The 23,387-nt window shown below is 31.7% G+C and overlaps 4 protein-coding genes across 6 annotated transcripts in view; 2 read left to right on the top strand and 2 right to left on the bottom strand.

Moving 5' to 3' along the window:
• LOC144845813 (L-threonine 3-dehydrogenase-like) overlaps positions 1-23,387 on the top strand; it is a 180,571-nt gene that overhangs the window by 10,539 nt on the left and 146,645 nt on the right. The window contains exon 7 of one of the 2 annotated variants that reach the window (XR_013612592.1): positions 555-3,229. Coding sequence is in view for 1 of the 2 variants with exons in the window: in XM_078703261.1 (XP_078559387.1) it covers positions 555-736 (182 nt within the window). In the remaining variant the exon portion in view is untranslated. Of the gene's footprint in view, positions 1-554; positions 3,450-23,387 lie in introns of those variants that run through there. The other variant, XM_078703261.1, reaches the window with a different exon arrangement.
• LOC144845806 (cyclic AMP-responsive element-binding protein 3-like protein 3-B) lies at positions 3,372-10,004 on the bottom strand. Of its 2 annotated transcripts, none has more exons than XM_078703249.1 (10): positions 9,538-10,004; positions 8,693-8,853; positions 7,907-8,297; positions 7,200-7,312; positions 6,916-7,005; positions 6,404-6,451; positions 6,123-6,250; positions 5,917-6,001; positions 5,130-5,223; positions 3,372-4,757 (listed from the first exon to the last, which is right to left on the bottom strand). In XM_078703249.1, the coding sequence occupies exons 2-10, from the start codon at positions 8,828-8,830 to the stop codon at positions 4,444-4,446; spliced, it is 1,401 nt and encodes a 466-aa protein (XP_078559375.1). In that variant the 5' UTR covers positions 8,831-8,853; positions 9,538-10,004; the 3' UTR covers positions 3,372-4,443. The 2 variants fall into 2 exon arrangements, with proteins under 2 accessions (XP_078559375.1, XP_078559376.1); XM_078703250.1 differs by having other exon boundaries at positions 7,200-7,309.
• Positions 9,930-12,534, top strand: LOC144845811 (tRNA (adenine(37)-N6)-methyltransferase-like). Its single transcript, XM_078703260.1, has 5 exons — positions 9,930-9,996; positions 10,328-10,672; positions 10,878-11,041; positions 11,139-11,573; positions 11,777-12,534. The coding sequence occupies exons 2-5, from the start codon at positions 10,335-10,337 to the stop codon at positions 11,977-11,979; spliced, it is 1,140 nt and encodes a 379-aa protein (XP_078559386.1). The 5' UTR covers positions 9,930-9,996; positions 10,328-10,334; the 3' UTR covers positions 11,980-12,534.
• On the bottom strand, positions 12,948-23,217 carry LOC144845808 (tyrosine-protein kinase CSK-like). Its single transcript, XM_078703253.1, has 13 exons — positions 23,002-23,217; positions 22,065-22,132; positions 21,227-21,346; positions 20,652-20,752; positions 20,094-20,313; positions 19,407-19,509; positions 18,738-18,803; positions 18,504-18,606; positions 18,104-18,188; positions 17,690-17,763; positions 17,127-17,322; positions 16,773-16,859; positions 12,948-16,293 (listed from the first exon to the last, which is right to left on the bottom strand). The coding sequence occupies exons 2-13, from the start codon at positions 22,071-22,073 to the stop codon at positions 16,120-16,122; spliced, it is 1,338 nt and encodes a 445-aa protein (XP_078559379.1). The 5' UTR covers positions 22,074-22,132; positions 23,002-23,217; the 3' UTR covers positions 12,948-16,119.

Genomic DNA, 23,387 nt, shown 5'->3' with positions numbered 1-23,387 from the left:
GATATAAATTGATTGAACACATTATTTTGTCCAATATTAATGTTTTTCGTTGACCACCACATTTTTTGGAACACAGACGTAGCAGAAATGCAGTCACCATATTAATTTCAATTTTAAAGTTATTTTAAAATAAAAGGCTGCTTGGTTTGTGCAAACTCTATGGAAACAATCTCTAGAGCTTATATAGTTTATTCTCTTGCTCTCATCCTGTCATTTGTATAGCGTATATCCTCTGGTATAATCCCACTCCACTAGAGCACGAAATTGGACCGACTTTGGGGGTGGGTCTATACCCGGGGAAATCCTGGTTCAGGCATCTGAACTGGCTAGAGAGAGGCCTACATCCGGATCAAAAGTCAATACTGGGACTATACCCGGGGATATGCCCAATTGTGAAATCAGACATAAAGTAAGGGGTGGGATTAGAACCGAAGTGGGATTATACCCGAGGATATACGGTATATGTATTTGTAAGATTGTTTGATGAATAAGCAACACATAAAAAACAAAACAAACAAGCCCATGCTCTAAATTCTGCATAATTTATTTTGCAGGTGTTGACAGCTACAAACCAGAACATCTTCAAGAAGGCATTGACTTCATTGTGAAGTACAGCAACAAGTATCCATTTGAAAGTCTTGTGGGACCTGTCTTCAAGTTGAGCGATTTTGATAAAGCTATGAAGGAAGCAACGAATAAACGATTCTTACGAATTGGCTTAGAAAGTGATTGTTAAAGGTGTATTGTTCCCCCCAAACATGAAAATTGAAGATTAATATAAAAAAATGAATAGAATTTTGCAGTTTTAATAAAGTTAATCACTTCCGTAGAAAAAAAAGCTACAAAAAATAATATTTTCACTGAAAAAAAAATAAACCTTTAAATTCAACCCTCATTGACTTCCAGTCAATTTGACTTTTTTTTTTCTTTAAATTACGGTTTTTTCAGGTAAATAATTTTTTTTTTCGATCAAATTTTTTGTCAAAGTGAATAACTATTATGTGTCATCAAAATGGCTTATTCAGCAAAAACATTTTTAAAAATTATTTTTTCAGGGAGACAATATATCTAACATAGTGGCATATTTAAGGGTGGAGAAACAGGGTGCTTAATGCAAACACTTCATTTTTGTTAAAAATAATGGTATCAGATATGTTCTGTTTTCACTTTAAGGGAAGAATATCTTTTTTGACTTTGCAATTTGTTATTTTGAGGCTGGGCTTGACTTGCCATTTTTCGAAAATACTAAAATATTTTTCCATTTTATTTAAAACTCATACGTTGTTTAAATATCTTCATTTTGTATCATCTTTTAAGATATTCCTGAATAACATCAAGGTTTAAAAAAATTACATTATTAGAGAAATTTACAAGTCATTTTATTGAGGTCGTATAATTAGTAATATTCAAAGCACTTCAGTATTTACCATAGCAACACACATTTGTTATTTCCATACTAATATTGTGTTATCGAGTTGCTATGGTGTTTTTAATCTTCATAATGATAGTAAATATGTCAAATTTGCATCTATTAGAAGCATAAGCAACTAATTTGATGAATCAATTTCAACATTAATGCAAAAGTTATTTAAGCATGAGCAAAAAGTATTGATTTTGTGATTGGTTTAATTGCATTGAAACACTCCCTAAGAACGGTTTTGGTAGTTTGTCTATTGCAGCCTTTCCTTCTCAACAAAAATGGCCCATTATACACATACACCTCGTAGTTGCATTGGATTGCACATGATGTGAGGGCCTTTAACCTCTGAGCCCCTGGGCTTAGCCAGTGAGCGCTCAGCCGTTACGCCACTGACACATACATACAGAATGTTTTTTTTTCAGATACAAAAAAAAACATAATTATATTGCCCTCCGTTTATTTTATGGGGGAAGTGTCCCCTTAATAGAGGTGTCCCCTGAATAGGAATGTCCACTTTCATTTTCTGCCCTCTTGTAAACTTGCCATGGAAATAACCTATTTGTCCTTACAGAGGGAAGGAAGCCATTTTGAAATTGATCCTTTAATGTCCACTTTACCTGTAGGATACAGTATTGATTGAAAATATTGTTTTCTTAGTGTAAAATATCAGGCAACAACGTGATCGTATGATGTACTAGTTTTGTATTCTCATATTCTTTGTAATGTCTTTCTACAGTACATGTAATAAGGGATCATGTCAAATTATTCTACTGCAGTAGTTACATTATTTACTGCAGTAACGTATGAAATGGCTTTGTTTCATATATGGAAAGGTTATGAGGCAGTCACTACAATAGACAGTGGGTTATGATTACTGTACCCAAAAAAAGAGAGGTTAAGAGTAAATAATTACTGCAGTAGAATAATTTCCCATGATCCCTAATTTCATTATTACTATTAAAAAAATTAAAATATTATTCTTTAACATCTAGCACTGTAAACTGCTTCTGTACAGATCGTATATGTTGTACATAAATTAAAATGTTTTAACATTTCAAGAACTATTTTATTTCTGGTCCTAAAGTATTGAATGCCAGTAAAGTAAAATTCGCAGTACACCATGTAAAAAACAAGTAAACGTTTAGAATAGCGTATTTGTTGTACTAAATGGTCTTTTGGAGCAATGCAGATATTCTCAAAATATTCCTTTCCACTAACCAGTCAAGATTTTTAAATAAAGATAATATATATTAGGTAATGTAAATTATGTATTTGTGCCATTTATCAAAGTAAAAAGTAATATAGGTCTGTATTTTGTATTTTTATAATGGAGTAATGATAGAGGTTCATTATATGTAGCTATTGTATTTACTGTGGAAAAAGATTTAGATGCAAGATAAAGTAATTAAGATTGAATTATGTACTTACTTTATACACTTTAGATATTTTGTACCGATAGTTAATGAGGCTGATAAGTACATTTTGTCCAATTCTCCACAATGTATACAGTAATTCATCGTAAAACAGTGTCGATTATTTCACACTTAGTGTTTCACAATGGGCCATGCAATTAAGTAGGTACTAAGCACGTGCCACGCAAATGCTTAGGTACTGACCACGAGTCGCACAACTACATATGTACTGAACTTAAAATTCTGTCTATCAAACTAGTTTGAAAAAAAAAGTGTGATGTGCCCAAATATGGTAGTGATATACCTAAATATGGTAGTGATATGACATCATGTCCATATATGGGCACATCACATTTTTTTGTTACATAAACTTTGATAGTGTAGACAGAGCTTTACAGTCTTTCTCTGCTTTATCAATATATTTCTATTACACAACTAGATAGTTGCATGTCTTGAAAAGGTAAACATATTTTCTGTATAATATATATGTAATGTTAATGAGTTAGTAAACATACTGCAATAACAAACCATAGATAGCATATTGTTATATTTTATATTATTTTATTTGCACATTTTATGTACAGACATTACGATGATATAATAAAGATTTTCTCTAAAACTAATACAAGTAATAATGACTTTTTATGTTCTAAAACTTTTACCAATAAACTGAAATAACCCCCTACTCTATTGCAAATCCTGCTGGATTAATCTCTAAATAAATATTAAAAACATAATCATAAACAATTAAATAAATGTTATTATAATATTTGATTTATATAACACAAATTAATGTGTAGAAATCAAAATGTCAACTAAGAGACTCTGAGAAATACTATGAGAGCTTTCGAATTTCGACAATTGACAACCAAACAATGTCATGGTAATCCATACTATCCCTAGTAACTGTAAATTAATTTGCAAATTAAAAAAAAACAATAACATCAATTTGCTTGTCATCATTTTGTAATAAAAATATCAAAGCAATTTATAATGTAATCTTAACCAGATATTAAAATACTGAACAGCATTATTTCTTTTAATTACTTTGCTCACAGTAAGTAAGCAGGTATTTGGCTATTATCTTTAATTAAATTATCAATTCTACTTAGTATGTTATACCATGGAGTATAAAGAATATTTCTTTATATCATGGTTCTACGTATATGGCGGCATCTTAAGTGATTTATTGGTTCAATGGAGGGCACTCTATCAAATGATAGAAAACAAACTATGGAATATCATATTATTTTTATTATTTTAGCTAGTTATCACAGGTGATAACCTGTTATCAAATTAAAAAGTTAAAGATGTATTGTCCCCCGATTTTAGTAACATTTAAATGTCTTTTAGATTTCTTCCTCTCATTCAAAGATAAACATTTATTGAAATATATAATTAACACTGAGATTCAAACATGTACAATGTCAAACAAATAAAATATATTATTAAAATATCTTCATCTCTAAAACATAACAAATTTGTCTGTTTTAATAGTAATTTTAAATATGTACAGCTTTTTAAAGACATTTCCATTTTTAGTCCATTGCGGTGAAAAATATCTACACATTATTTACAATAAAAAAAATAAATTACAATACATGTCATAGGTTATAGGTCATCATTACGAATATGACCTTCGGCCATTTTAGCTTTCACAACTGGTTTTTGTTGATGTGAATCGGTTATGTTTTGTTTATTTACTGACTGCGCATTTGGTGTTGAAATCTCTGCCATCTTTTCTACCTCTTGTTCAGCAGCAATAACTTCTAATTCGTCAGTATTTTCAACGTTTTTATTTATGATGTTATTCTTGCGCCAAAAGATCTGTTGGTCGTCATCTGTTTCAACTGTTCCAGGGGAAACAGTCGTGTAACTGACGTCACCAATGGTCTCATCAACCCCAAGTAATGTCCTCGAAACAACTGTAAAAAAAAGTACAATTAATGTCAGTGACCAAATACTATAATAATACAGTATAACCCTTCGAAACCCAACATCAATGTGTCCTTGTAATAGGGGCTGGCCTTGTGTTAAAACATATTTCCCCTCCATTGTTTCATAAATAAAGGAATTTACTGTAGTCTATTTCCTCCTTGTTGTTTTACATACAACAGGTTCTGACCATATAAACTATATAAATAAGATAAACTGACCGCTAAGTGACCACACCAAATTTGAGGTTGTGCCACACTGAATCTCTTTAATCAAATGATTACAAGAGATAGACTTCAGCAACACTCATTTAATCAAAATTCCAATATTGTAAGACATGAAGTTTGATTTTCTGAACTTACCTCCCACACTTTGTCTGCCACCGTTTGGCATTGGGGATGACTTGAACAAATTAAAACTTGGTGCCACTAACAACGAAAATGAAAACAGAAAGACCTGCAAAACAAACAATAACACATTTTACAAAAGATACAGTGTTTCTGGCTGTAACAAAGTTGTTTATTAAAATGGACTTCAGATTTCATGTCAACAGAACTATGAAAGTTAGATGAAACTTTGGATATGGTTTCATGCTTAAAAGTGATTTGTCAAGAATTGTCTTGAACTTGGATTTTATCAAAACAATTTGTGTGAAGTTGAGTTTTTTTTTTATCCAAGAGAACATTTATTTGAGTACTTCCTCACTTTATTATAAATCTCTGTCTACACTATTTATGCGACAAAAAATGTGATGTGCCCATATATGGACATGATGATGTCATATCACTACCTAATTTGGGTATATCACTACCATGTTTGGCCACATCACACTCTTTTTACACACCTGAGTGTATCCTTGCCATTTGACATCCCGGATGGGAGCAATGGATTAATTGTATGAACAGAGGGTGTGTTATCAAATAAACAATGAATGTACTGTATTCATTGAATGGAGAATAATATTTCAATTGTTGACCGACAGCTCCACCACAGTATATAGAAAAAGAGTCATTCTTTCAACTCATGAAATATTCTCCGATCCATAAATATTCATTATTTTTATATACTTCATGCTATAGCCACCCAACATACAACAATAACTGGTCTTGTGCATGAGAACAATTTTGAAATTTAAATTTATATACTTACCATGACACATGTGCTGGCACTGACCGCCTTAGATGTAGCCCTTGAAACCGATGACTTAAGATCTTTTAACTGTTCTAACAATGTTCTAGTAAAAGAAAGGTGAATTCACTTAGCCCAGAGCAACGGAATTGACTTTGACAAAAATAACACTCCTTCTTATAGCAAATACGAGAATAACCTAATGTACACATATATTGTAAACTTACTTATTTTCCTTCTCAATTTTGTCCATCTTTCTTCTAAGTTCAATATTTTGTCTTGTACAGTTCTGCACACGCTGTTCTAGTCCATCAACGTATTCCTTCTTTCGTTTGCGACTGTCCTGTGCTGATATCTAAAACATAGTTTTTTTTCCAAAATTAACAATTGACATTTACTTGCAAGTGATTGGTATATTTATCCAACAGGTCAGCAAGATTGAAAAGGAGTACAGGGTTAACAATCATCCAAATTATGCAATATTTAAAAAATATATTTTTAAATTTACCTTGTTTCTAATTTTCCTTCTGACTGCTTTCAGTGATTTCTCTTCATCCTAAAACGGAATACAAAACTACAGTTAAAAAGTAGAAAGACATGTATATCAGATTTATTTATTCAGTGAAACATAAAATTGAGCACTGGGGAGAGACAAGAGCTGCCAAAGACAACTATCGCCGAAGGACGTGTTTCTCCAAAATTGCAGCTTTCTTTAAGAATAATATTTTTTTAGATCTGATATTATCTATCGTCTATAGCAAAATAATCTTAATCCATGACTAAATGACACTAAAACAGTTGAATTTAATTAATTATTATCTGTTATTATTAGTTATAAAAAAAAACACCAGTATTATTTTTCAATCAAGACCATAATCAATTGGGGTTTTTAAAAACATATTTAAAATTGGTTCTTCTCATGTGGACCCATTCCTGTTTGCAAGAAAATACCATTCTTTCAAAATAATGTATTTAAATTTGATTATCTATCTAAGTAGAAACAGTCCATAAAAACTTTACCTTTGTCAATGGATAGTGAGATGGGAGTGCAACGTTCGCATCATCTAACAACTTCTTCTCCTCATCTGTTAATGTCAAAGCTGGAAACTTCTGAATACAAAAAGTATAAATGATGTGTTACAAATAATAATAATAATAATAATGAGAAAGGGGCTATAGTGTAATCAGTTAAAACATACTAATTGTAATGTAATGTTGTTCGATTTATAAAGCGCTTATACAATCAAAAGATTGTCCCAAAGCGGTGAGAGAAAAACAGAAAGAAATTGTACAGTAATACTTACTTTACTGTCTGTGCTGATAATGTTTTCAAATGACGATGTGTCTTCTTTGATAAACAATGGTAGAGAATCTGTAGCCATCTTAACATACTTCACTGCTGGTTCTTTAGGTTCTGCTGAAAGAGCAATAAAAGTAAAGTCCATTGGCAAATATCTTTGGATATATCAGAATGATACACTGACTACCAGGAGACTATTAACTACCAACAGAGGACACTTAATACAAGAAGAACATATCAACTGCCAGTAGAATATACAGACTATTAGTAGAACACCGAATACCAGAAGTATAGTACCCACCAACTACCAGGAGGATATACCGATGGGTGATACTGAATACCAAGGGGATACTAAATACCAGGAGGATATACCGACTACCAGGGGATATATTGACTGACAAGACAATATATTATACCAGAAGGACCTATTGTACCAACCAAATATGATCTATTAAATACCAGGAGGACCTACAAACTACCAGTAGGTTTGTTGTGGAGTTAACAATTTATTAAAAAATAATACAGTAATAACAAATAGATGCAACCGATTAGAGAAGCTGATGATAGAGCTGCAACACTCAGTTTAACCATCAGTTTATGCCACCATGACATTTTTATTTTATATCAATATCAAAATAATTACAGTAATATAATACATTTAGACAGAGTAAGCAAATTAATTAAGGGACTAATCAACTAACTAATTAATACCTGAAAACTGAATAGCCATGTCAGTAGATTTTCCATCCGATGTTGTCACAGTGATCAGATCTCCATCAATCAACATGGCATCCGATCCAGTCAAGATACTACTTAAATCAAACGTGTCCAGGTACGATTCAGACGCCGGGATCTCATCAACCCTGAGAGGACTAGCATTTGATTGGTAGGAATCCATAAGCGGTATATCTTCAATACCGACGGGACTAGCCTCTGATGTGCTGTGATACGGTGATTTTTGATCGTCTGATATTCCACTGTCACTGCTTACTGGTGAGCATACTTCAGTTGTGTATAAGATGTCTGAATGATCTTGAATTTCTGCATTTGGTAGCTGTAATAACTCGTTGAAGACATCATCGGTTAAACCAGTCTTGCAGTCCTGCAGAAATATGTTTGATTAGAAGACTCATACAAAAACAGAAGGTTTGATGTTTTTGATTTAAATGCAAGAATAAAAAAATGAGAAAAAGTAAATCACCAAAGAGAAACGAAAATGTTAAGACACTGTCAGGTTCTCAGTTGATTTGGTACAGATCAAAGATTTAAATTGAGGTTTTTTTTCTTAAAAAAGTTCATTATATAAGGTGGAAGTTTGAACCCATGAACCAACAGCTACACTATCAGCTGTACATTATTAATGGCTTAATGTCAGGTATTGGTAAACACATTATTTTAAAGACTTAGATATATCACTTTTTCCAAGGGTGTAGTAAAGGGTGCTTTCCATGTATTTCAAGGTGACTCCAACATTACAAGTTTTTGAAGAATTCTTACCAGCTGAAAAAAGTCTGGATTACTGGGCGAGATCATATCATCATCCACCAGAATGCCTGTGTTGATATCAAACAGCAGGTCCAGTTCATCTGCTGTTGACAACAGTTTAGTTGCTGCCACTACCTCTTCTGAAGACATCTTAGATTTCTGCCTTTGGATACCTGCGAAAAATATTTGTTATACATTTGTATATTTCTCTACAATTCTTTCCTTTCTTTTATAAAGTATTTAAATCTGCTTTCGGTTATGTAGAGTACATGGAGTACATGGAGTTAAGAAATACAATGGGACTCATGTATGAAAATGAAAACAAATTATTATTACATATAGGGATGGCATAGTTTAGTAATGTAGATTCAGTTTGAAGGTAGTGACAGTTATACGGTTTAGTATTAACTTTTTAATCAAGGATGCTGTCTTTATTTTACATCACCCTGGACATCTAGGTCTGTTTAATTCCATATAAAATATAGCTAGATATCTGTTTACAAATTACTTGTTCTCAAGTTACTTGAATAAAATAAAAGGCTAATAAAGTAATAAATACTGACACTGTATGTTATTTTAATGAATGAATTATCTTTTCTATTTCTGTAATCATCACTTCCTCTCTAGTACTAGGTAGTACTAGTAGTCTAGGGCAAGGTCTACATAACTGAACAAAGGCCTCTCTGGACCAAATAGTCCTAGGCCTCTCTGGACCAAGTAGTCCTATGCCACAGAACAGAGGACTAAAGACTAACACACCACTGCCCAACCAAGGCCCTAGCCTGTCCTGTTTGCATTGCTTTAAATATATAACGATTTCAACTACTATTTTCTACAAAATAATAACCAAGGTTTACCTCAGGTTTAAAAAAAAATCTGGCACATTCGTTTGCAAAAAAAGACGTCTAATTTTCTTAATAATACAAAAACAAGACTTGCTTCCCTGAGAATCTGTTCTTATGTGTTGCTGGTGATGTGTAAACAGTGGGTGGAAATCTATTTTTAGATTATGACAGCATTTCAGATACGTCCTAATCGTTGACGTGGCCCATAGTAATATAACATTGAAATATTGAAATACTTTTTGTTATAGTATAATTAGTTTATTAGATCTAAATTATTATGTATTTCCATAGTAGACTATTGTTATTTTATTATAATATTTAGCTAAACATTTTAAATATTTGTGTTGATTTATACATCATAAACATAAAACATTTTGAACAGCATAAACACGAGTATTCCAAAATGGCAGCCTCCACAGTAGAACTTGCGGAGCAGATACAGATTGCTCGTAAAGAGCTTAAAAACATCCGGTAACTTAATAATAGTTTATTCATCTACTCATCAGACAGTATAGTGTAGTCTAGTTTACTTTATTATAATAATTTAAAATTATTAACAATACCCTCGGACCTACATCGGTCGATGACAAAACAATGGCAATGCTGTGCATCGAAGCGTAACCAACAAAAATAACATGGTGTAACACAATGTTTAATTAAAAAATCGTATTCTCTCTGTGGGCATGGGTCTTAATGAGAACAAAGTTTACTGTAAAATGTTCTTAAATCAAAAATTTAAATAATTCTAATTCGAGGACTGAAGTGAATGATTTATAAATTAAAAATATATTGTTATTTTCAGCCACCAGATGGAAACACTGAAACGAGTTTACCACAAAGATGTTGCAGCAATAAACAAATTAGTAAAATTCTCAGAAAAAGAATCAAATTTTTCCAAGAAAATAAAAATTGAAATGCAAAATGAACAACAAAAAGAAGAAATGATAACTTTACCAAAACGTTCTTCACCTGAGTTACCATCAATGAAACCGATTGGTTACCTTCGATCCTGTTTCAAAAGTAAGAATGGTACACCAAGACAACCATCAATTTGCAGTTTTGCAAAAGGATGTCTTCAGATATCAAAGTCAGTCTTTGACCAACCTGAACACAGCTTACAAGGTTTGGCAAGCTTCTCTCATATATGGTAATAGTACCCTTAGTTTCAATTTTAAATAAATATGTACTCATTCATGAAAGAATATAAAATTAAACAAATGTTAAATTAATAATTAATATTTCAGAATCATCATCTATTTTTCTTTGACTGCCTTGCACCATAGAGAGTGGTCAATATTTTCTCAGTTTTTTTCACTGGAACAAATAAAGATAATAATAATTTTTTTTTTCAGGATTTTATTTGCATTTCATGACAATGGACCACGAACAAATTTTACAAAATCAAAGATAAAACCACCTCGGCTGGATGGAGACAAAATTGGTCTATTTTCAACAAGGAGTCCACACAGGCCAAACCCCATTGGCTTGTCACTGGCAAAGCTAGACAAAATACAGGGTAAGGATATATTATCTAACCTGTGATTGATAAAATGTGTATTTATGCTCTTCACATGCATTGGAATAATAGGTTAATCTATTTATGTTTTCAATAGGTGATACTATATACGTATCTGGTATAGATATCATTGATAACACACCAATCTATGACATCAAACCGTATGTACCAATGTATGATAGACCTGATCAGGCTTTTAGAACTGATCCTAGCCAAGAGGTACCTCAGAGAGTGTTATCCACAGATTCTTGCTATGATGGACATTTAGCAACGTCCAGTATGGAAGGTACAACCTCATCAAATATTGAAAGAACCAGACCTGAAGAATTAAGCTTAGAGGGACTCATACCAGATGGAACCAAGTTAGAGAATGTCAAACCAGAAGAAATTGAGTTACCTGGTGGAAAGCCAGAGGGATTGGTTGATGATGTTAAAGTAGCAGACTGGATTGCTGCCCCGCCAATTCAAGAGCTTAAAGTACGGTTTACGCACAGTGCGGACATGCAGTTAGAACATTTCACGCAGTCTAAAGGTAAACTATTAGGATGGTAGACGTATATGTTAATTAATGCTTGGTTCCCACTAGAGACGCAATTACCTATTACAGAAAAAGCATTGTTTTGCTTCGCTGATCACAAGTAGTTATTTTATGTAGTGTTTATTCATAGTTAGAATTTTGCAAATATTTGTAAAAAAATATTAATTGGTACTAACTGCATTTATTTTATTTATCAGATTTGTTCGAATATTTTACAAGTGCAGAAGAAGCTAAGCAAGCAATAGCAGCTATCTTAGCAGCAGATCCTCGATCAAGCTACCGTCGCAAAGCATGCCAAGACAAGTTGTACTACTTCACTGTGGATAACATTCATGTGACTGCATGGTTTGGAGATGACTTTGCTGAAGTTTTACAAGTTAAATCAGATAAAGAAAATTAATTTTGTAAGCAAGTGCGGCGTCAGACCTGATAACTGTAAGAGTTTCCCTCTAAAATGCAACATTTTTTATTGCTATAGATTTACAAAAACATTACATTTTTTTTGTAACACCCTGTATGGGTAAATAAATAAATATCTCATTTACATACTTATTAATAGACTGCAGTTATAATTGTCTGAATTTGGAGTTATTGTTCATTCCTGATGATGGTCATATAAAGATCAAACGAATCATGGTTTGCCTCTCGTTATTTGGAATCAGTTTATACTATGTTAATTAAAATATTACAGTATTGCATACTGGGATTGCATACATTTACCATTTAATTAGGCTCAATTACTAGGCCCTTTTTGGTGAAATAAATCTCCTTTACCAACCGTATGAATCAACTACTAGTAATGTATGAACACAAGTCAAGAATACAAAACACCAGAATTGGACCAATCTGGATATAGAATACTTTAGCGTTCTGAATAAGTAAGCTGAAAAATGTGTTACCGTTGTATTTTCTTCAACGCACATCGGCTTATGCAATTTTGGAACAGCTCTGGCTCTACGCTCCATGCACGCGTCTACACGTGCACGTTTACTTTGTACAGCGATTCTCTATAGTAATGCATTGTTTTTACATTTTGTTGTTTAAAATCATGTTCGCAGTAACTTTATGATTTCGTTATTATCTTAACAAAAACCTTTAAACAAATTGATTGTTTTGATATTAAATTCGATATTTAAAGCCATGTGAATGTTATACATTTTTTAAGCAAATGCCTCGACTCCATACGCTATATAAGCATAGTTGGACACAAAGATGGCCGGTGTGCACACCACGTGACTTTCTAAAATCTGTGAACGCAATTATGCCGAAACTCTCTCTATATATGGCTCTGACGTGATATTATTTGTTCAGTACTGTTAGTGTTATACTTGTATATTAATTAAAATGAAAAAAAAAATACACACACCATTTCTTTTTTTCAGGCTACTTTATTTGCAATACATAACAATATAAACATACAAGATAAAACAACCTTTATTTTTTGGGAAAAAAACAGTATATAAAATAATTTTAATCGGTGATTAAATACAGATTGTACAGATTTGTTCATATTGGCTATAAAAGTGAATTTCACCCCATTTTTCCTTTGTATAAATGTGCCCTAACAGATGTCCACTGGATAGGGGCTGTCCTAATGGAGTAGTTCTTGGGTTTTACTGTAAGTTCTGTGCCAAGCAGCATAGTCCAATGAGCACCGCAGGGGATATATAAAGTACATACGCACTACATGTTTACTTTGGACATGTTAAGTGGCTGAATATGAGATTACTTGTTTGACACTTTCCCTGTAAGATTCAAAGCTCTGTCTACACTATAAAACTAGTTTGACAAAAAAGTGTAATGTGCCCAAATATGGTAGTGATATACCCAAATATGGCAGTAATATGACATCATCATGTCCATATATGGGCACATCACATTTTTTTGTCACATAAAATTTGATAATGTAGACAGAGCTTAAGAAATGGCAACTTTAAAACATTTAACTTGTGCTGAATTTATTATTATCGAAGTCCATCAACTTCAATCTATGGAATAATTAATCTGTAAGTATATATTGCATTGAAAGATGAAAACAAAAACTATCGATTCCAAAATTGAAAATAAACACTTAAAAACTTATTATAAAATATAAAGTCAATGTTAAATAAAAAGATAATACTGTGAAACCAGCACAGTATAGTATGAGATGTAATACTAATTTTTATTATATATTATATTTTGAAGTACAACTTTTAAATATCATTCCTACCTAGTTGTTACATTTGAAATGGTTCAATTTTAACCCTGCTTAAAACAAATCCTATTCCTAGTTAATATAAACATGGATCTATAGATAAACAACCCTAAAAAAAGACCCTATCGCCATTTCCAAAATGCCCTCGTCTACCAATCAGGCAGCAGCTGCTGGCAACGTTGACATTTATTTATTTGTTGGACTCAATGAGTAAATTTCTAGCACTGTTTACTGTCATCAAACAAATGCCCGATTCTCTGTACTTTATCTTTACATATGATATAATTTGTATCATGTCACATATGTATCATATGTGGCATCTATATTAATTTATGTTAAGGTTAAGTTAGGTTTATGACCTATGACACAGGTGCCACCTGCACATGCGATACATAATGACACTGTATTACAGAATTTCTCTATGATACTACAATATACATACAGACCCGAGAATAGGCTAAAATAAATCAAATTCATGATTAGTAATTTTTCAACATGTTTATAGAAAATAATTACATATCCTTTCATAATCTTATGGAATAAATAGCTATAAACATTGGAAATGCTTCTGAAATAGAAATAAATAATATTATATTGGAAATATACATTTATAATTGAAAGTTTACAAGCTATCATAAAATTCAATGTATTAGTAAAAGCATATTTTGGTCAAATAATATATAGCTGAACAAGGAAAAACATTTCAAAAACTTAAAAAGTAGGTGCCCTTTTTAAATATACTGTTGTGTGTCTATTTGTTGGAAGTTGAGTAAAAAAGGAATGCAAACGCGTGAGCGTCGAGTGGGTAAACCGTTAAAAGTGGTCTAAATTGAGTGGGTGGGCTTGTACCAATTTGAAATGTAATGAGTGAGAGACAATGAGTACCTGTATTCATTCCTTAATTGGACCACTACTAAAGTCCTTTTTAGCACCATTAAAAGAAAAGTTTTAAGAAATTAATAATTCATAATTCGTTTAAATTATATCTACTGAGGCAATTTTAACAAATTTAATATATGTACACTTTATATCTATTATTATTATTATTAATGCTACAATTGATAGCTTATTTACTTAGAAATTGTATAAATCTAAATTCTTTAATTGATTTCCTAATCTACCACAAAGGTGACTACACTTAGCATTTTTTTTTCACTTTTCACAAACAAGACAATACATTACTTTCACAAATCCATATCTTTGTTTATACAAGTACTGTTTATGAGTTTGTACATTTTGAAGAAAAAAAATTGTTCACTATACAGTGGAGATATGAAAAACATCCGACATGAACAAACACAACAACCTGGAAATTGCATTGTGTTGTGTTTCTATAAAAAAGGGGAAAATTGGAAGATCACGAAAACGGATACATTTGCATCACAACTTTAAAAACCCTGAAAAATTACTGATTTAATTCACCCGAATTCGTAAAATAATTGTCTTCAAAAGTTAAAACTAAAACAATTTAATTTGGAGACAAAGTTGTCAGAAATCAAAAAAAAAAAGTAATTAAAAAATATTAAATTTACTTTTTTTGAAGAAATATGTTTTCTGTGCGCACTAATCACATTCAAGTAAGATATTTCTTTAAATATCAAGTTTTTAACTTTAGTAAATAAATATTTAAGGATTTTTCTTAAGTGGTGTTCACTTTAGGAGAATTTGTGAACTTTATGAGTGTTTTCGTTAGCCTATGTGTTAATGGTGATTATGACCACTGGCTCACATCACCTTGGTGGACCTTTAACACTTAACAAGAACTTTTTTTTTTTTAAAGCCAGACAGATCCTATAGTTAAATTCTCAGTACAATAGCATTGTAATATTAAACATCATCAACATACGAAGGTCCTTCAAAATATATTCACATATTTTATTGATTATTTACAGTACCTATAAAACTCTATTGATATCTCAATTGGAATTTAAGATAAACATTTAGTTTAATTTATGCGTACAAATTCAAATTCCAACCTAAAACTTGTGATGCTTATTTCACATATACAGTCAAGCTGTTTATCATCATAGCCCCAAATATGTAGCAACAAATAATGAAAATTGCTAGTTTTAATAACATACATATGCCACTGTGTAGGGTCAAGTAATAACAAAATTAATTCCTCAGCGCAACTACAAGCAATGTTAATGTTCAAAACTCAGAACATTTGAAAATTGTTAGTATACCTAAATTAACATTTTGGGCATTTAATCTGGAAATACTAACATTGTTAATAATTTTTTCATAGACAAAGAATGCTTGCTTAATGGAAATTGTATTTTTGGAATAAAACGAAATGCAAAAAAATGTGTGCAGTGTGTTTAAACTCTTTAGACTAGGGTTTCATAGACTACCTTTGCAGCTAGCTATCATCTTCAGAATGGTTTTAAACGTTGGCCGCTTATTTGGATTTAAATCCCATGTTCCACGCATGATGCCATAGATGAAATCCGGACATCCGTCTGGTGCTTCCATTCGATATCCCTTCTCCACATGTGTCAAAACCTCCGCTAGCGGCTACAAAGAAAGGAAGTATTCAAATGAAATATACAACATAAATTGAACAAGCGTTGTAAATGTGCTTAATAGATTGCAACATGTATTTTTCAATGAAGTGAACAATTTCAAATATTATGTTTAACTTCTACTTTCAGTCATAAAATAACACTTTCAATCTTTAAGCTCTGTCAACACTATCAAAAAGGTGTGATGTACCCAAATATGGTGTAGTGATATGCTCAAATATGGTAGTGATATGACATCATCATGTCTATATATGGGCACATCACATTTTTTTGTCACATGAAGTTTGATAGTGTAGACAGAGCTTAAGCATGAGTTGAATATTGCTTGTATTTTTATGGCACAGGTAGGTAAATAAAATGCAGTCGTAAAAATTGTGGTTACACTTTCATTTTATAATATTCATTCTCAGAGGTGAATAATTTCTTTCAATGATTAAATAAATATTTTATTAATATAATTATTGAACTTACAACTCTAGGATATGGAACTCTGCCAAACGAATATAATTCCCATAGAAGTATCCCATAACTCCAAACATCCGACTTCACAGTAAAGTTCTGAAATTAGAAACGATCATTGATAGTTAAGTAGATTTGGAAATGTTGGGGCACATGGCTTTCTGTGTATTAAGTATTATTACTAGATTCAAATGCAATATACACAATTGTGTATCTTATTATTATATTATATACTTTTGTTTGAAGAAAATAATTACAGTAACATTACAACTTGTGGCCAATGGACAGATTGGCGTGTAACTTTTTATGATAAACAAAAACATAAAAAAATAACTTAAGTTCATTTTTAATGAATTAAATAATTACATTTTTTCTTAAGGCTTCTGGTGCTGTCCATTTGATTGGAATTTTTCCAACTTCTGTGTTTAAGTTCACGTCCCTTGCCAAACCGAAATCGGATACTTTTGCAACATCATCTTCTGAGATAAGAATATTACGAGCAGCTAGATCCCGATGAACTAATTCTTTTTCCTCTAAATAAGCCATACCAGACGCTACATCACTGTTGAGAAGAAAGTAAGATGGATGGTTAAGCTTAGTTTTTACTTGGATGCAATGCAATGATATAGATACAACGCAAGTTAGGTGACCAAGTGTGTGAGTTGTCAAATTGTTAGCGGTGGTGCGCTAACATCATTTTTTTAAATCAATTTTTTAACATTTTTTTTGTTGGCCAAAGGTCATTTATTCAATGTTCATTTCAACATAAAAAATAGTACATAACGTGGAATTCAATATCGTCATCAATTTCTTTTGACTTAATGTAACATTCTTAAGTATCAATGGCCAATCTTAAGGTCAATGTTATGGGTCAATCTCATGGTGCATTGTAACAACATATTAATAAACTTTTCTTTATACATACATACCTGGCAAAATTTAACTGTAATGGTTTTTTGATAACTAATCGCCCTCTTGACCGAAGATAATCCACCAAGTTACCCTGAAATAAGAGGTGATACAAACTAACTCAATTAAATTCATACCAAATATGGTAATGATATGTCCAAATATGGTAGTGATATGAAATCATCATGTCCATATATGGGCACATAAAGTTTTTTTGTCACATAAAGTTTTATAGTGTAGACAGAGCGTTGAAGAAGCATATAGTAAACTATGGTGTCAACATTGATAGGGAGATGATCAAAGCAGCTTGCAGACCAAACCAAGTATATTTGTTCAAGAGTGACATACAATACAGTAGGCCAATTCAGTGCTGTTTACCAGCACTTCCTTGTATTCAATTCTACTGTCTATTTCAACAATACAAATTCACTGACCTTTGACATAAATTCAAGTACAATGTAGAGTGGATCGCCAATAACCAGACCAAGGAATGATACAAGGTTCGTATGTCTTAAAGTTCTGTAAAGGAAATGTAAATGAATTAATTTTTACTAAGCCTGAAAATGTGTGGTTTCACTGATTTAAATTTCTAAGATGTGATACAGAAACCTATCCATGTGGTTAGCGCTATGGGCTCCCTTTTGACAGCGAAAACAAAATTATGCCTTTTAATATCTTTTTTTTGATAGACTATACAGTAATTATAATATGTTTAAAAAATCTTGGATCTGCCCCTGATAGAGCTAGACAAGCTTCAAACTACAATTCTGCAAAATTCCTATTTTTACAATTTTGAGTACTAGCTTTAGTAATATTTGAAATATTAAAACTCACGTCATAATTGATGCTTCCTTCAAAAACGTTTGTGCTGCTGATGTGTCATCTTTTAACTGTTTAATGGCTACCTTACGACCCTGATACTGCCCCTCTAATACATCTAAAAATAATAAGAAATAAACAATAAACAACAAGAAAAAGATAATATAATAAAATATATTTGGTATCAAAGAGAGAATCAATGAATACATTTTTTTTTATCAATAATTTTCTATGAAAAATTTAACTGACCTCCAAAATTTCCATGCCCTATTGTTGAACCCATTTGTATATTTCGCTTATCAATTGACCAACCGGCTGTGAGTATACAGATATATAAAAAAATAAGATACTTTTATTATGATAATAATGTTGAAAGCAAATAATGATGCCAATTGAGTGATGATTTGCCTCAACTAAATAATTTAACTGGTCAAAGGATTTTGCCTATACTCTGATGAAATTTTACTGTGTGCATTGAGAACACTGTACAAATGTGTTGTACTCTAATTCTTAGGTTGAAATTGAACCCACGACCTCCAGATCATGAGTTTATACAGAATACATGTACTCTGATCGCAGCATTATATGATAGGGTTGAATCCACCTGAAAATTATTTGGAAACTGTGTTTTTTCAATGTACTGAGCATACAGTACAATTTATAATAGGTTGTATATAAAAATAATAATAATGATGAATGATGGTTCTGTTAGTAGAACAAGTCTTCTCGACTATAAACCGTAGGTCCAGTGTATCTAGCTCATGTGCACTTTAAAGAACCTAGTACATCTTTTGAGACGCGGAGTTACTCCGGTGTACTAGTACATCACAGCCACTGATCATAACTGGCCCTCTGGGAGACCAGTCTTTGACTGAAGAAGTCGCCCAGTATAAATAAAATATTTCAATTGTTACACACATTTGATAAATGCTTCCTTATCTACTGAGAAATCTTGTTTCCCCTCTTTGGGCACCGGTGTAATAAGTCTTGAACAAAGCCCATCTGCATCTTTTTCATAGTGCTAGCAGAAAAAGAATAAATGTTCAATTATTTATAAACAACACACACTCTACATACATCGTGCATACACAACACGTGCACATCACACAGCCGAATCTGGCTATTCATTTACAAATTGATTGTAAAGCTCTGTCTACACCATCAAACTTTATGTGACAAAAAAATGTGATGTGCCCATATATGGACATGATGATGTCACTACCATATTTAAGCATCAGTACCATATTTAAGCATATCACATTTTTTTTGTCAAAAAAAGATAGTGTAGACAGACCTTTAAACAAGAAATGATAGGCTTATAAATAATATATCGCCCGGAACGTGTTAATTCAGATAGTATATGTTATATATATTTTCAATTTGAATACCGGTATGAAAATTACAGAAACCAATAGTGGTGTTGGTAGTCTATGAAAGAAAGCGGTAGAAAATTGGTAGGTAGTAGGAAAGGTAAACAATCGGTAGCCTACCGTGTCATTCAGTAGGGTTGGCAGGTGATGCATTACAAGGGCTAAGCCTAAGTAATTAGTCAGTGATTATGACTGATCAAAGCCTATCAAAACCTGCATCATTATAACAACTTACCTCAACTAACTGGTATAAATTATCAAAATGTTCTTCCTCATCAATAGTGAGCTTATTGTTGTTAGATATAATTCTATAATGTTCGACCTTGCCAGCAGCACAAACACATAGAGCATAGTCACCCTTAAAATTCACACTCTCTCTGACCAGAAAAAGTCCTTCTGTTAAATCTCTTAGTAATTCTTCAGCCCCATCTCTTGATATTTTACCATGAAACCATCTATAAAAGTTTAAACAAATATTAAAATTGTTTTTTTGATATACAAAACTGATTTGGTTAGACTTTCGTTATTTATGTAATTAAAACACTAAGGGACCATGTCAAACTTATTGATGGAGATAATGTTTATGCAATTATTGAGCAATATTTATATTTTATTTATTTTATTAACCATTTTTATAGAGGATCACCCATGCAAGTCTTCATTTAAAAAGAACTGAAAACTTTTAACAGAGTTCAGAGTGATAAAGAAGTGTTTTTAGCTTCATTTGGCTTGGAGTTCTACAGGTACAGTATACATACTATCAATTAAAATATTGGATTTTATAAATACTTACGGCATCATATGTAACTTTACACTTTCTCGCTTTTTTACAAAATTTGCTGGGATCATTCCAATTTGACCTTTGCTGTTCTTTGCTTTATACCAATTAGGATCCTATTAATTAAAAAATAAATCACCAGTTGTATTTCAGGAAAAACAAAATCCCTGGCCATCATTTAAAAAAGAAGGCCTTTGACATTCATTTCGAAAAGAGGCACATATCTCCTAAAGCTATGTCTACAATATCAAACTATATGTGACTAAAAAATGTGATTTTTTTGTCATAAAGTTTGATAGTGTGGACAGAGCTTTAGTTTGCAAAGTAATCTACATCTCAAAATTAAATTTACAGCATTCATTTAGAAGGGAAAAAACCACTCACTTTCTAGTTTGCATAATTAATCTTTAAAAGAAGCCAACAAAATAAAAAGAAGCCAATATAATTTTACGGTATTTTTTGATTTCCATTATAACTGAAAACAACTACTTGTGTAGCCCTGATAGAGGAGGTCTCATACAATGCACATTCTTCTTCACTGCTCATAAACAGTTGATTGTTTTTTTTAAATAAAAAATATAAAATGTTACCTTAGTAGAAGACACTATAATTACTATTTCTCCTTTGCTAAATGGAAGATCATCTGCAGTTGAATTGCGGAACTCATACTTAGCCACACATTCTGTACCCGGAAACCATACTTCTTGTGTCTGAAAACAATTACATTATTACATCAATTAAATAATTTATTCCTTTTATATCTGTAAGCAGGCCTTGTCTTTTAAGGTGAGCGAGTGCGATCACTCACCTAACACATTCCTAAACTGCCCTTGAGGAGTGCGATTTACAACACGCTTAAATTTGGTAAACTTCTACACGCCAAAATACAAACAGCACACCTACAGCACCCCTGAATGTATTGAGGAGTGCAATTTGTAGCACACGTATAATTTTCAAAAGACAAGCCCTGTGCAAGCTGTCTAGATACATTTTAATTTTCTTTGGTCGTCTGGTTTGTTAATTCATTAATAAAGACCTCCTAACTGCCGGTAATCAACTCCCGCAATTGGCTTAAATAGCACTCTCTATATTATGATATTTTTTAAATATTTTTTTGGCACACTCTTGTTTGGCTATGTTTTCTTGAATTCCAAGTTAGGACCTCCGTAATTAGTACTGAATGTATATGAATAGATTATGTGTTTACTGAATTGAGAATTTAATATACCTGTAATTAAAAATATTCTACTTCCAGTAAGGTGGCCTATGAGTTCTCAAAATAATGTAAGAATTCATAGTGCCCAATTCAAATTGTATAATCTAGAAACTGTACCCTCAATTGGGACTAACCATAGAGATATTATAGTTCTCTATAATATCTCTATTGACTAATCAAACACATATAGACTAGTCACATACTATACTTACATTAGCCATTTCTGATGAAATAGTTATCTTCTTGTATTATGCAAATGACATCAGAAAGAAGTTGTTCGCTGTAATATTATAAAAAAAGTTTAAAGAATAACATTTACTTATACTGTATCACCATTTTATAACATTCATAAAAGCATAGTTAAAATCTTGTTTTAAAAATTTGATTTTATTGCAACTAAGTGGTAAAGTTAAAGACATTTTTAAAATGTAAAAACAGTATTATTTTCACATCATGCTCATTAGGAGTGTTGATACAATAAATAATGTTTTTTTTATTTTAGTTAGAGTAATAATATATTAGTTTTGCATACAACAAATAATACAATTAATGCATTCAATGAACAGAAAATATTAATGGGTGCATGGATTACGAAAATGAATTTTATTTTTAAATTCTTATTTATTCTTAATTAGTCAAAATATTATTATTATTAACATATCATTTTTAAAGTTTTCAGTACACAAAACGTATATTTAGTTCTGAGTGAGGACGACCAATGTATATTGATCAAAACGTCGAGAAACTTACGTTATTTTCAGAAATAAATATACATGGTTGTGTACTGCAAACTTTATATCAAAACACATGGATTTCCCCAGGGCCATGCAAACCTTCAAACAATCACATGACATTTTATTTACTTTTATTTTAAATTAAATTATTTAAAATAATCTTATTTTTTATGTTGATGGAAATAGCCTAGGCTTAATAGAAGGTTCACGTTGTTACTGAGTAGAGTAAAGTAAATACCATTGATTCGACCTAGGCCTAGGGTGGTACAACCACAACTTAACAGGTCAGGCATTCATGTACTGCTCAAGGGGAATATCCCCGAGCAAGCGTGCAGTGTCAATGAGCATGTCATGCAACATGGAGGCCTAGCCTAAACAGTTAGTTATTTTAAATCTATAATAAAATTCAACTCACAAATTATGCCTGCTGAAGCTATATTATTAAATAATCAATCGTTACAAATCTATTTAATTCAATAGTCTACAAGCAGTAATTACAAGTTAGTAATACTTCTCTCTGCAGACAACTACTTCCTGATTTCGTTTCAGCTAGGCTGCAGCCTCTGCCTGGTGGTGGTGTGTAAGTGTAAGTTTTGTTATTAAAAGAAAAAATAGCATAGCGAGGCCTATACTGTATTCTGGTTCCCGGATTCAAAATAATAATTATTATGCTTATTTTACCTACACTCGTTACGTATAAGATGTAAATTAACTATAAATTCGATCATATTATGCCAATAGAAATTAATATAATTTACAAAAAACATTAATAAAAATATATTATTTGTGAATGATTTGATG

The sequence above is a fragment of the Antedon bifida genome, chromosome 6 (assembly GCF_963402885.1).
Source record: "Antedon bifida chromosome 6, ecAntBifi1.1, whole genome shotgun sequence".
Lineage (NCBI taxonomy): Eukaryota > Metazoa > Echinodermata > Crinoidea > Comatulida > Antedonidae > Antedon > Antedon bifida.
This window is presented reverse-complemented; position numbering and strand designations above follow the sequence as displayed.

Bases quoted from the DNA above. Each gene is read 5' to 3' on its own strand.
- LOC144845806 (XM_078703249.1), bottom strand. From the start codon at position 8,830: ATGTCTTCAGAAGAGGTAGTGGCAGCAACTAAACTGTTGTCAACAGCA. The intron at 7,313-7,906 runs GTATTAATTAGT...TTGCTCTTTCAG, and splicing joins CATGGCTATTCAGTTTTCAG to CAGAACCTAAAGAACCAGCA. The intron at 7,006-7,199 runs GTAAGTATTACT...TTTTGTATTCAG, and splicing joins TTATCAGCACAGACAGTAAA to AAGTTTCCAGCTTTGACATT.
- LOC144845808 (XM_078703253.1), bottom strand. The intron at 17,323-17,689 runs GTATGTATGTAT...TCTTCTCAACAG, and splicing joins TTACAGTTAAATTTTGCCAG to TGATGTAGCGTCTGGTATGG. The intron at 16,294-16,772 runs GTAAGTTCAATA...CTTTCTTTGTAG, and splicing joins GAGTTCCATATCCTAGAGTT to CCGCTAGCGGAGGTTTTGAC.
- LOC144845811 (XM_078703260.1), top strand. From the start codon at position 10,335: ATGGAAACACTGAAACGAGTTTACCACAAAGATGTTGCAGCAATAAAC. The intron at 10,673-10,877 runs GTAATAGTACCC...TTTTTTTTTCAG, and splicing joins GCAAGCTTCTCTCATATATG to GATTTTATTTGCATTTCATG. The intron at 11,042-11,138 runs GTAAGGATATAT...TGTTTTCAATAG, and splicing joins AAAGCTAGACAAAATACAGG to GTGATACTATATACGTATCT.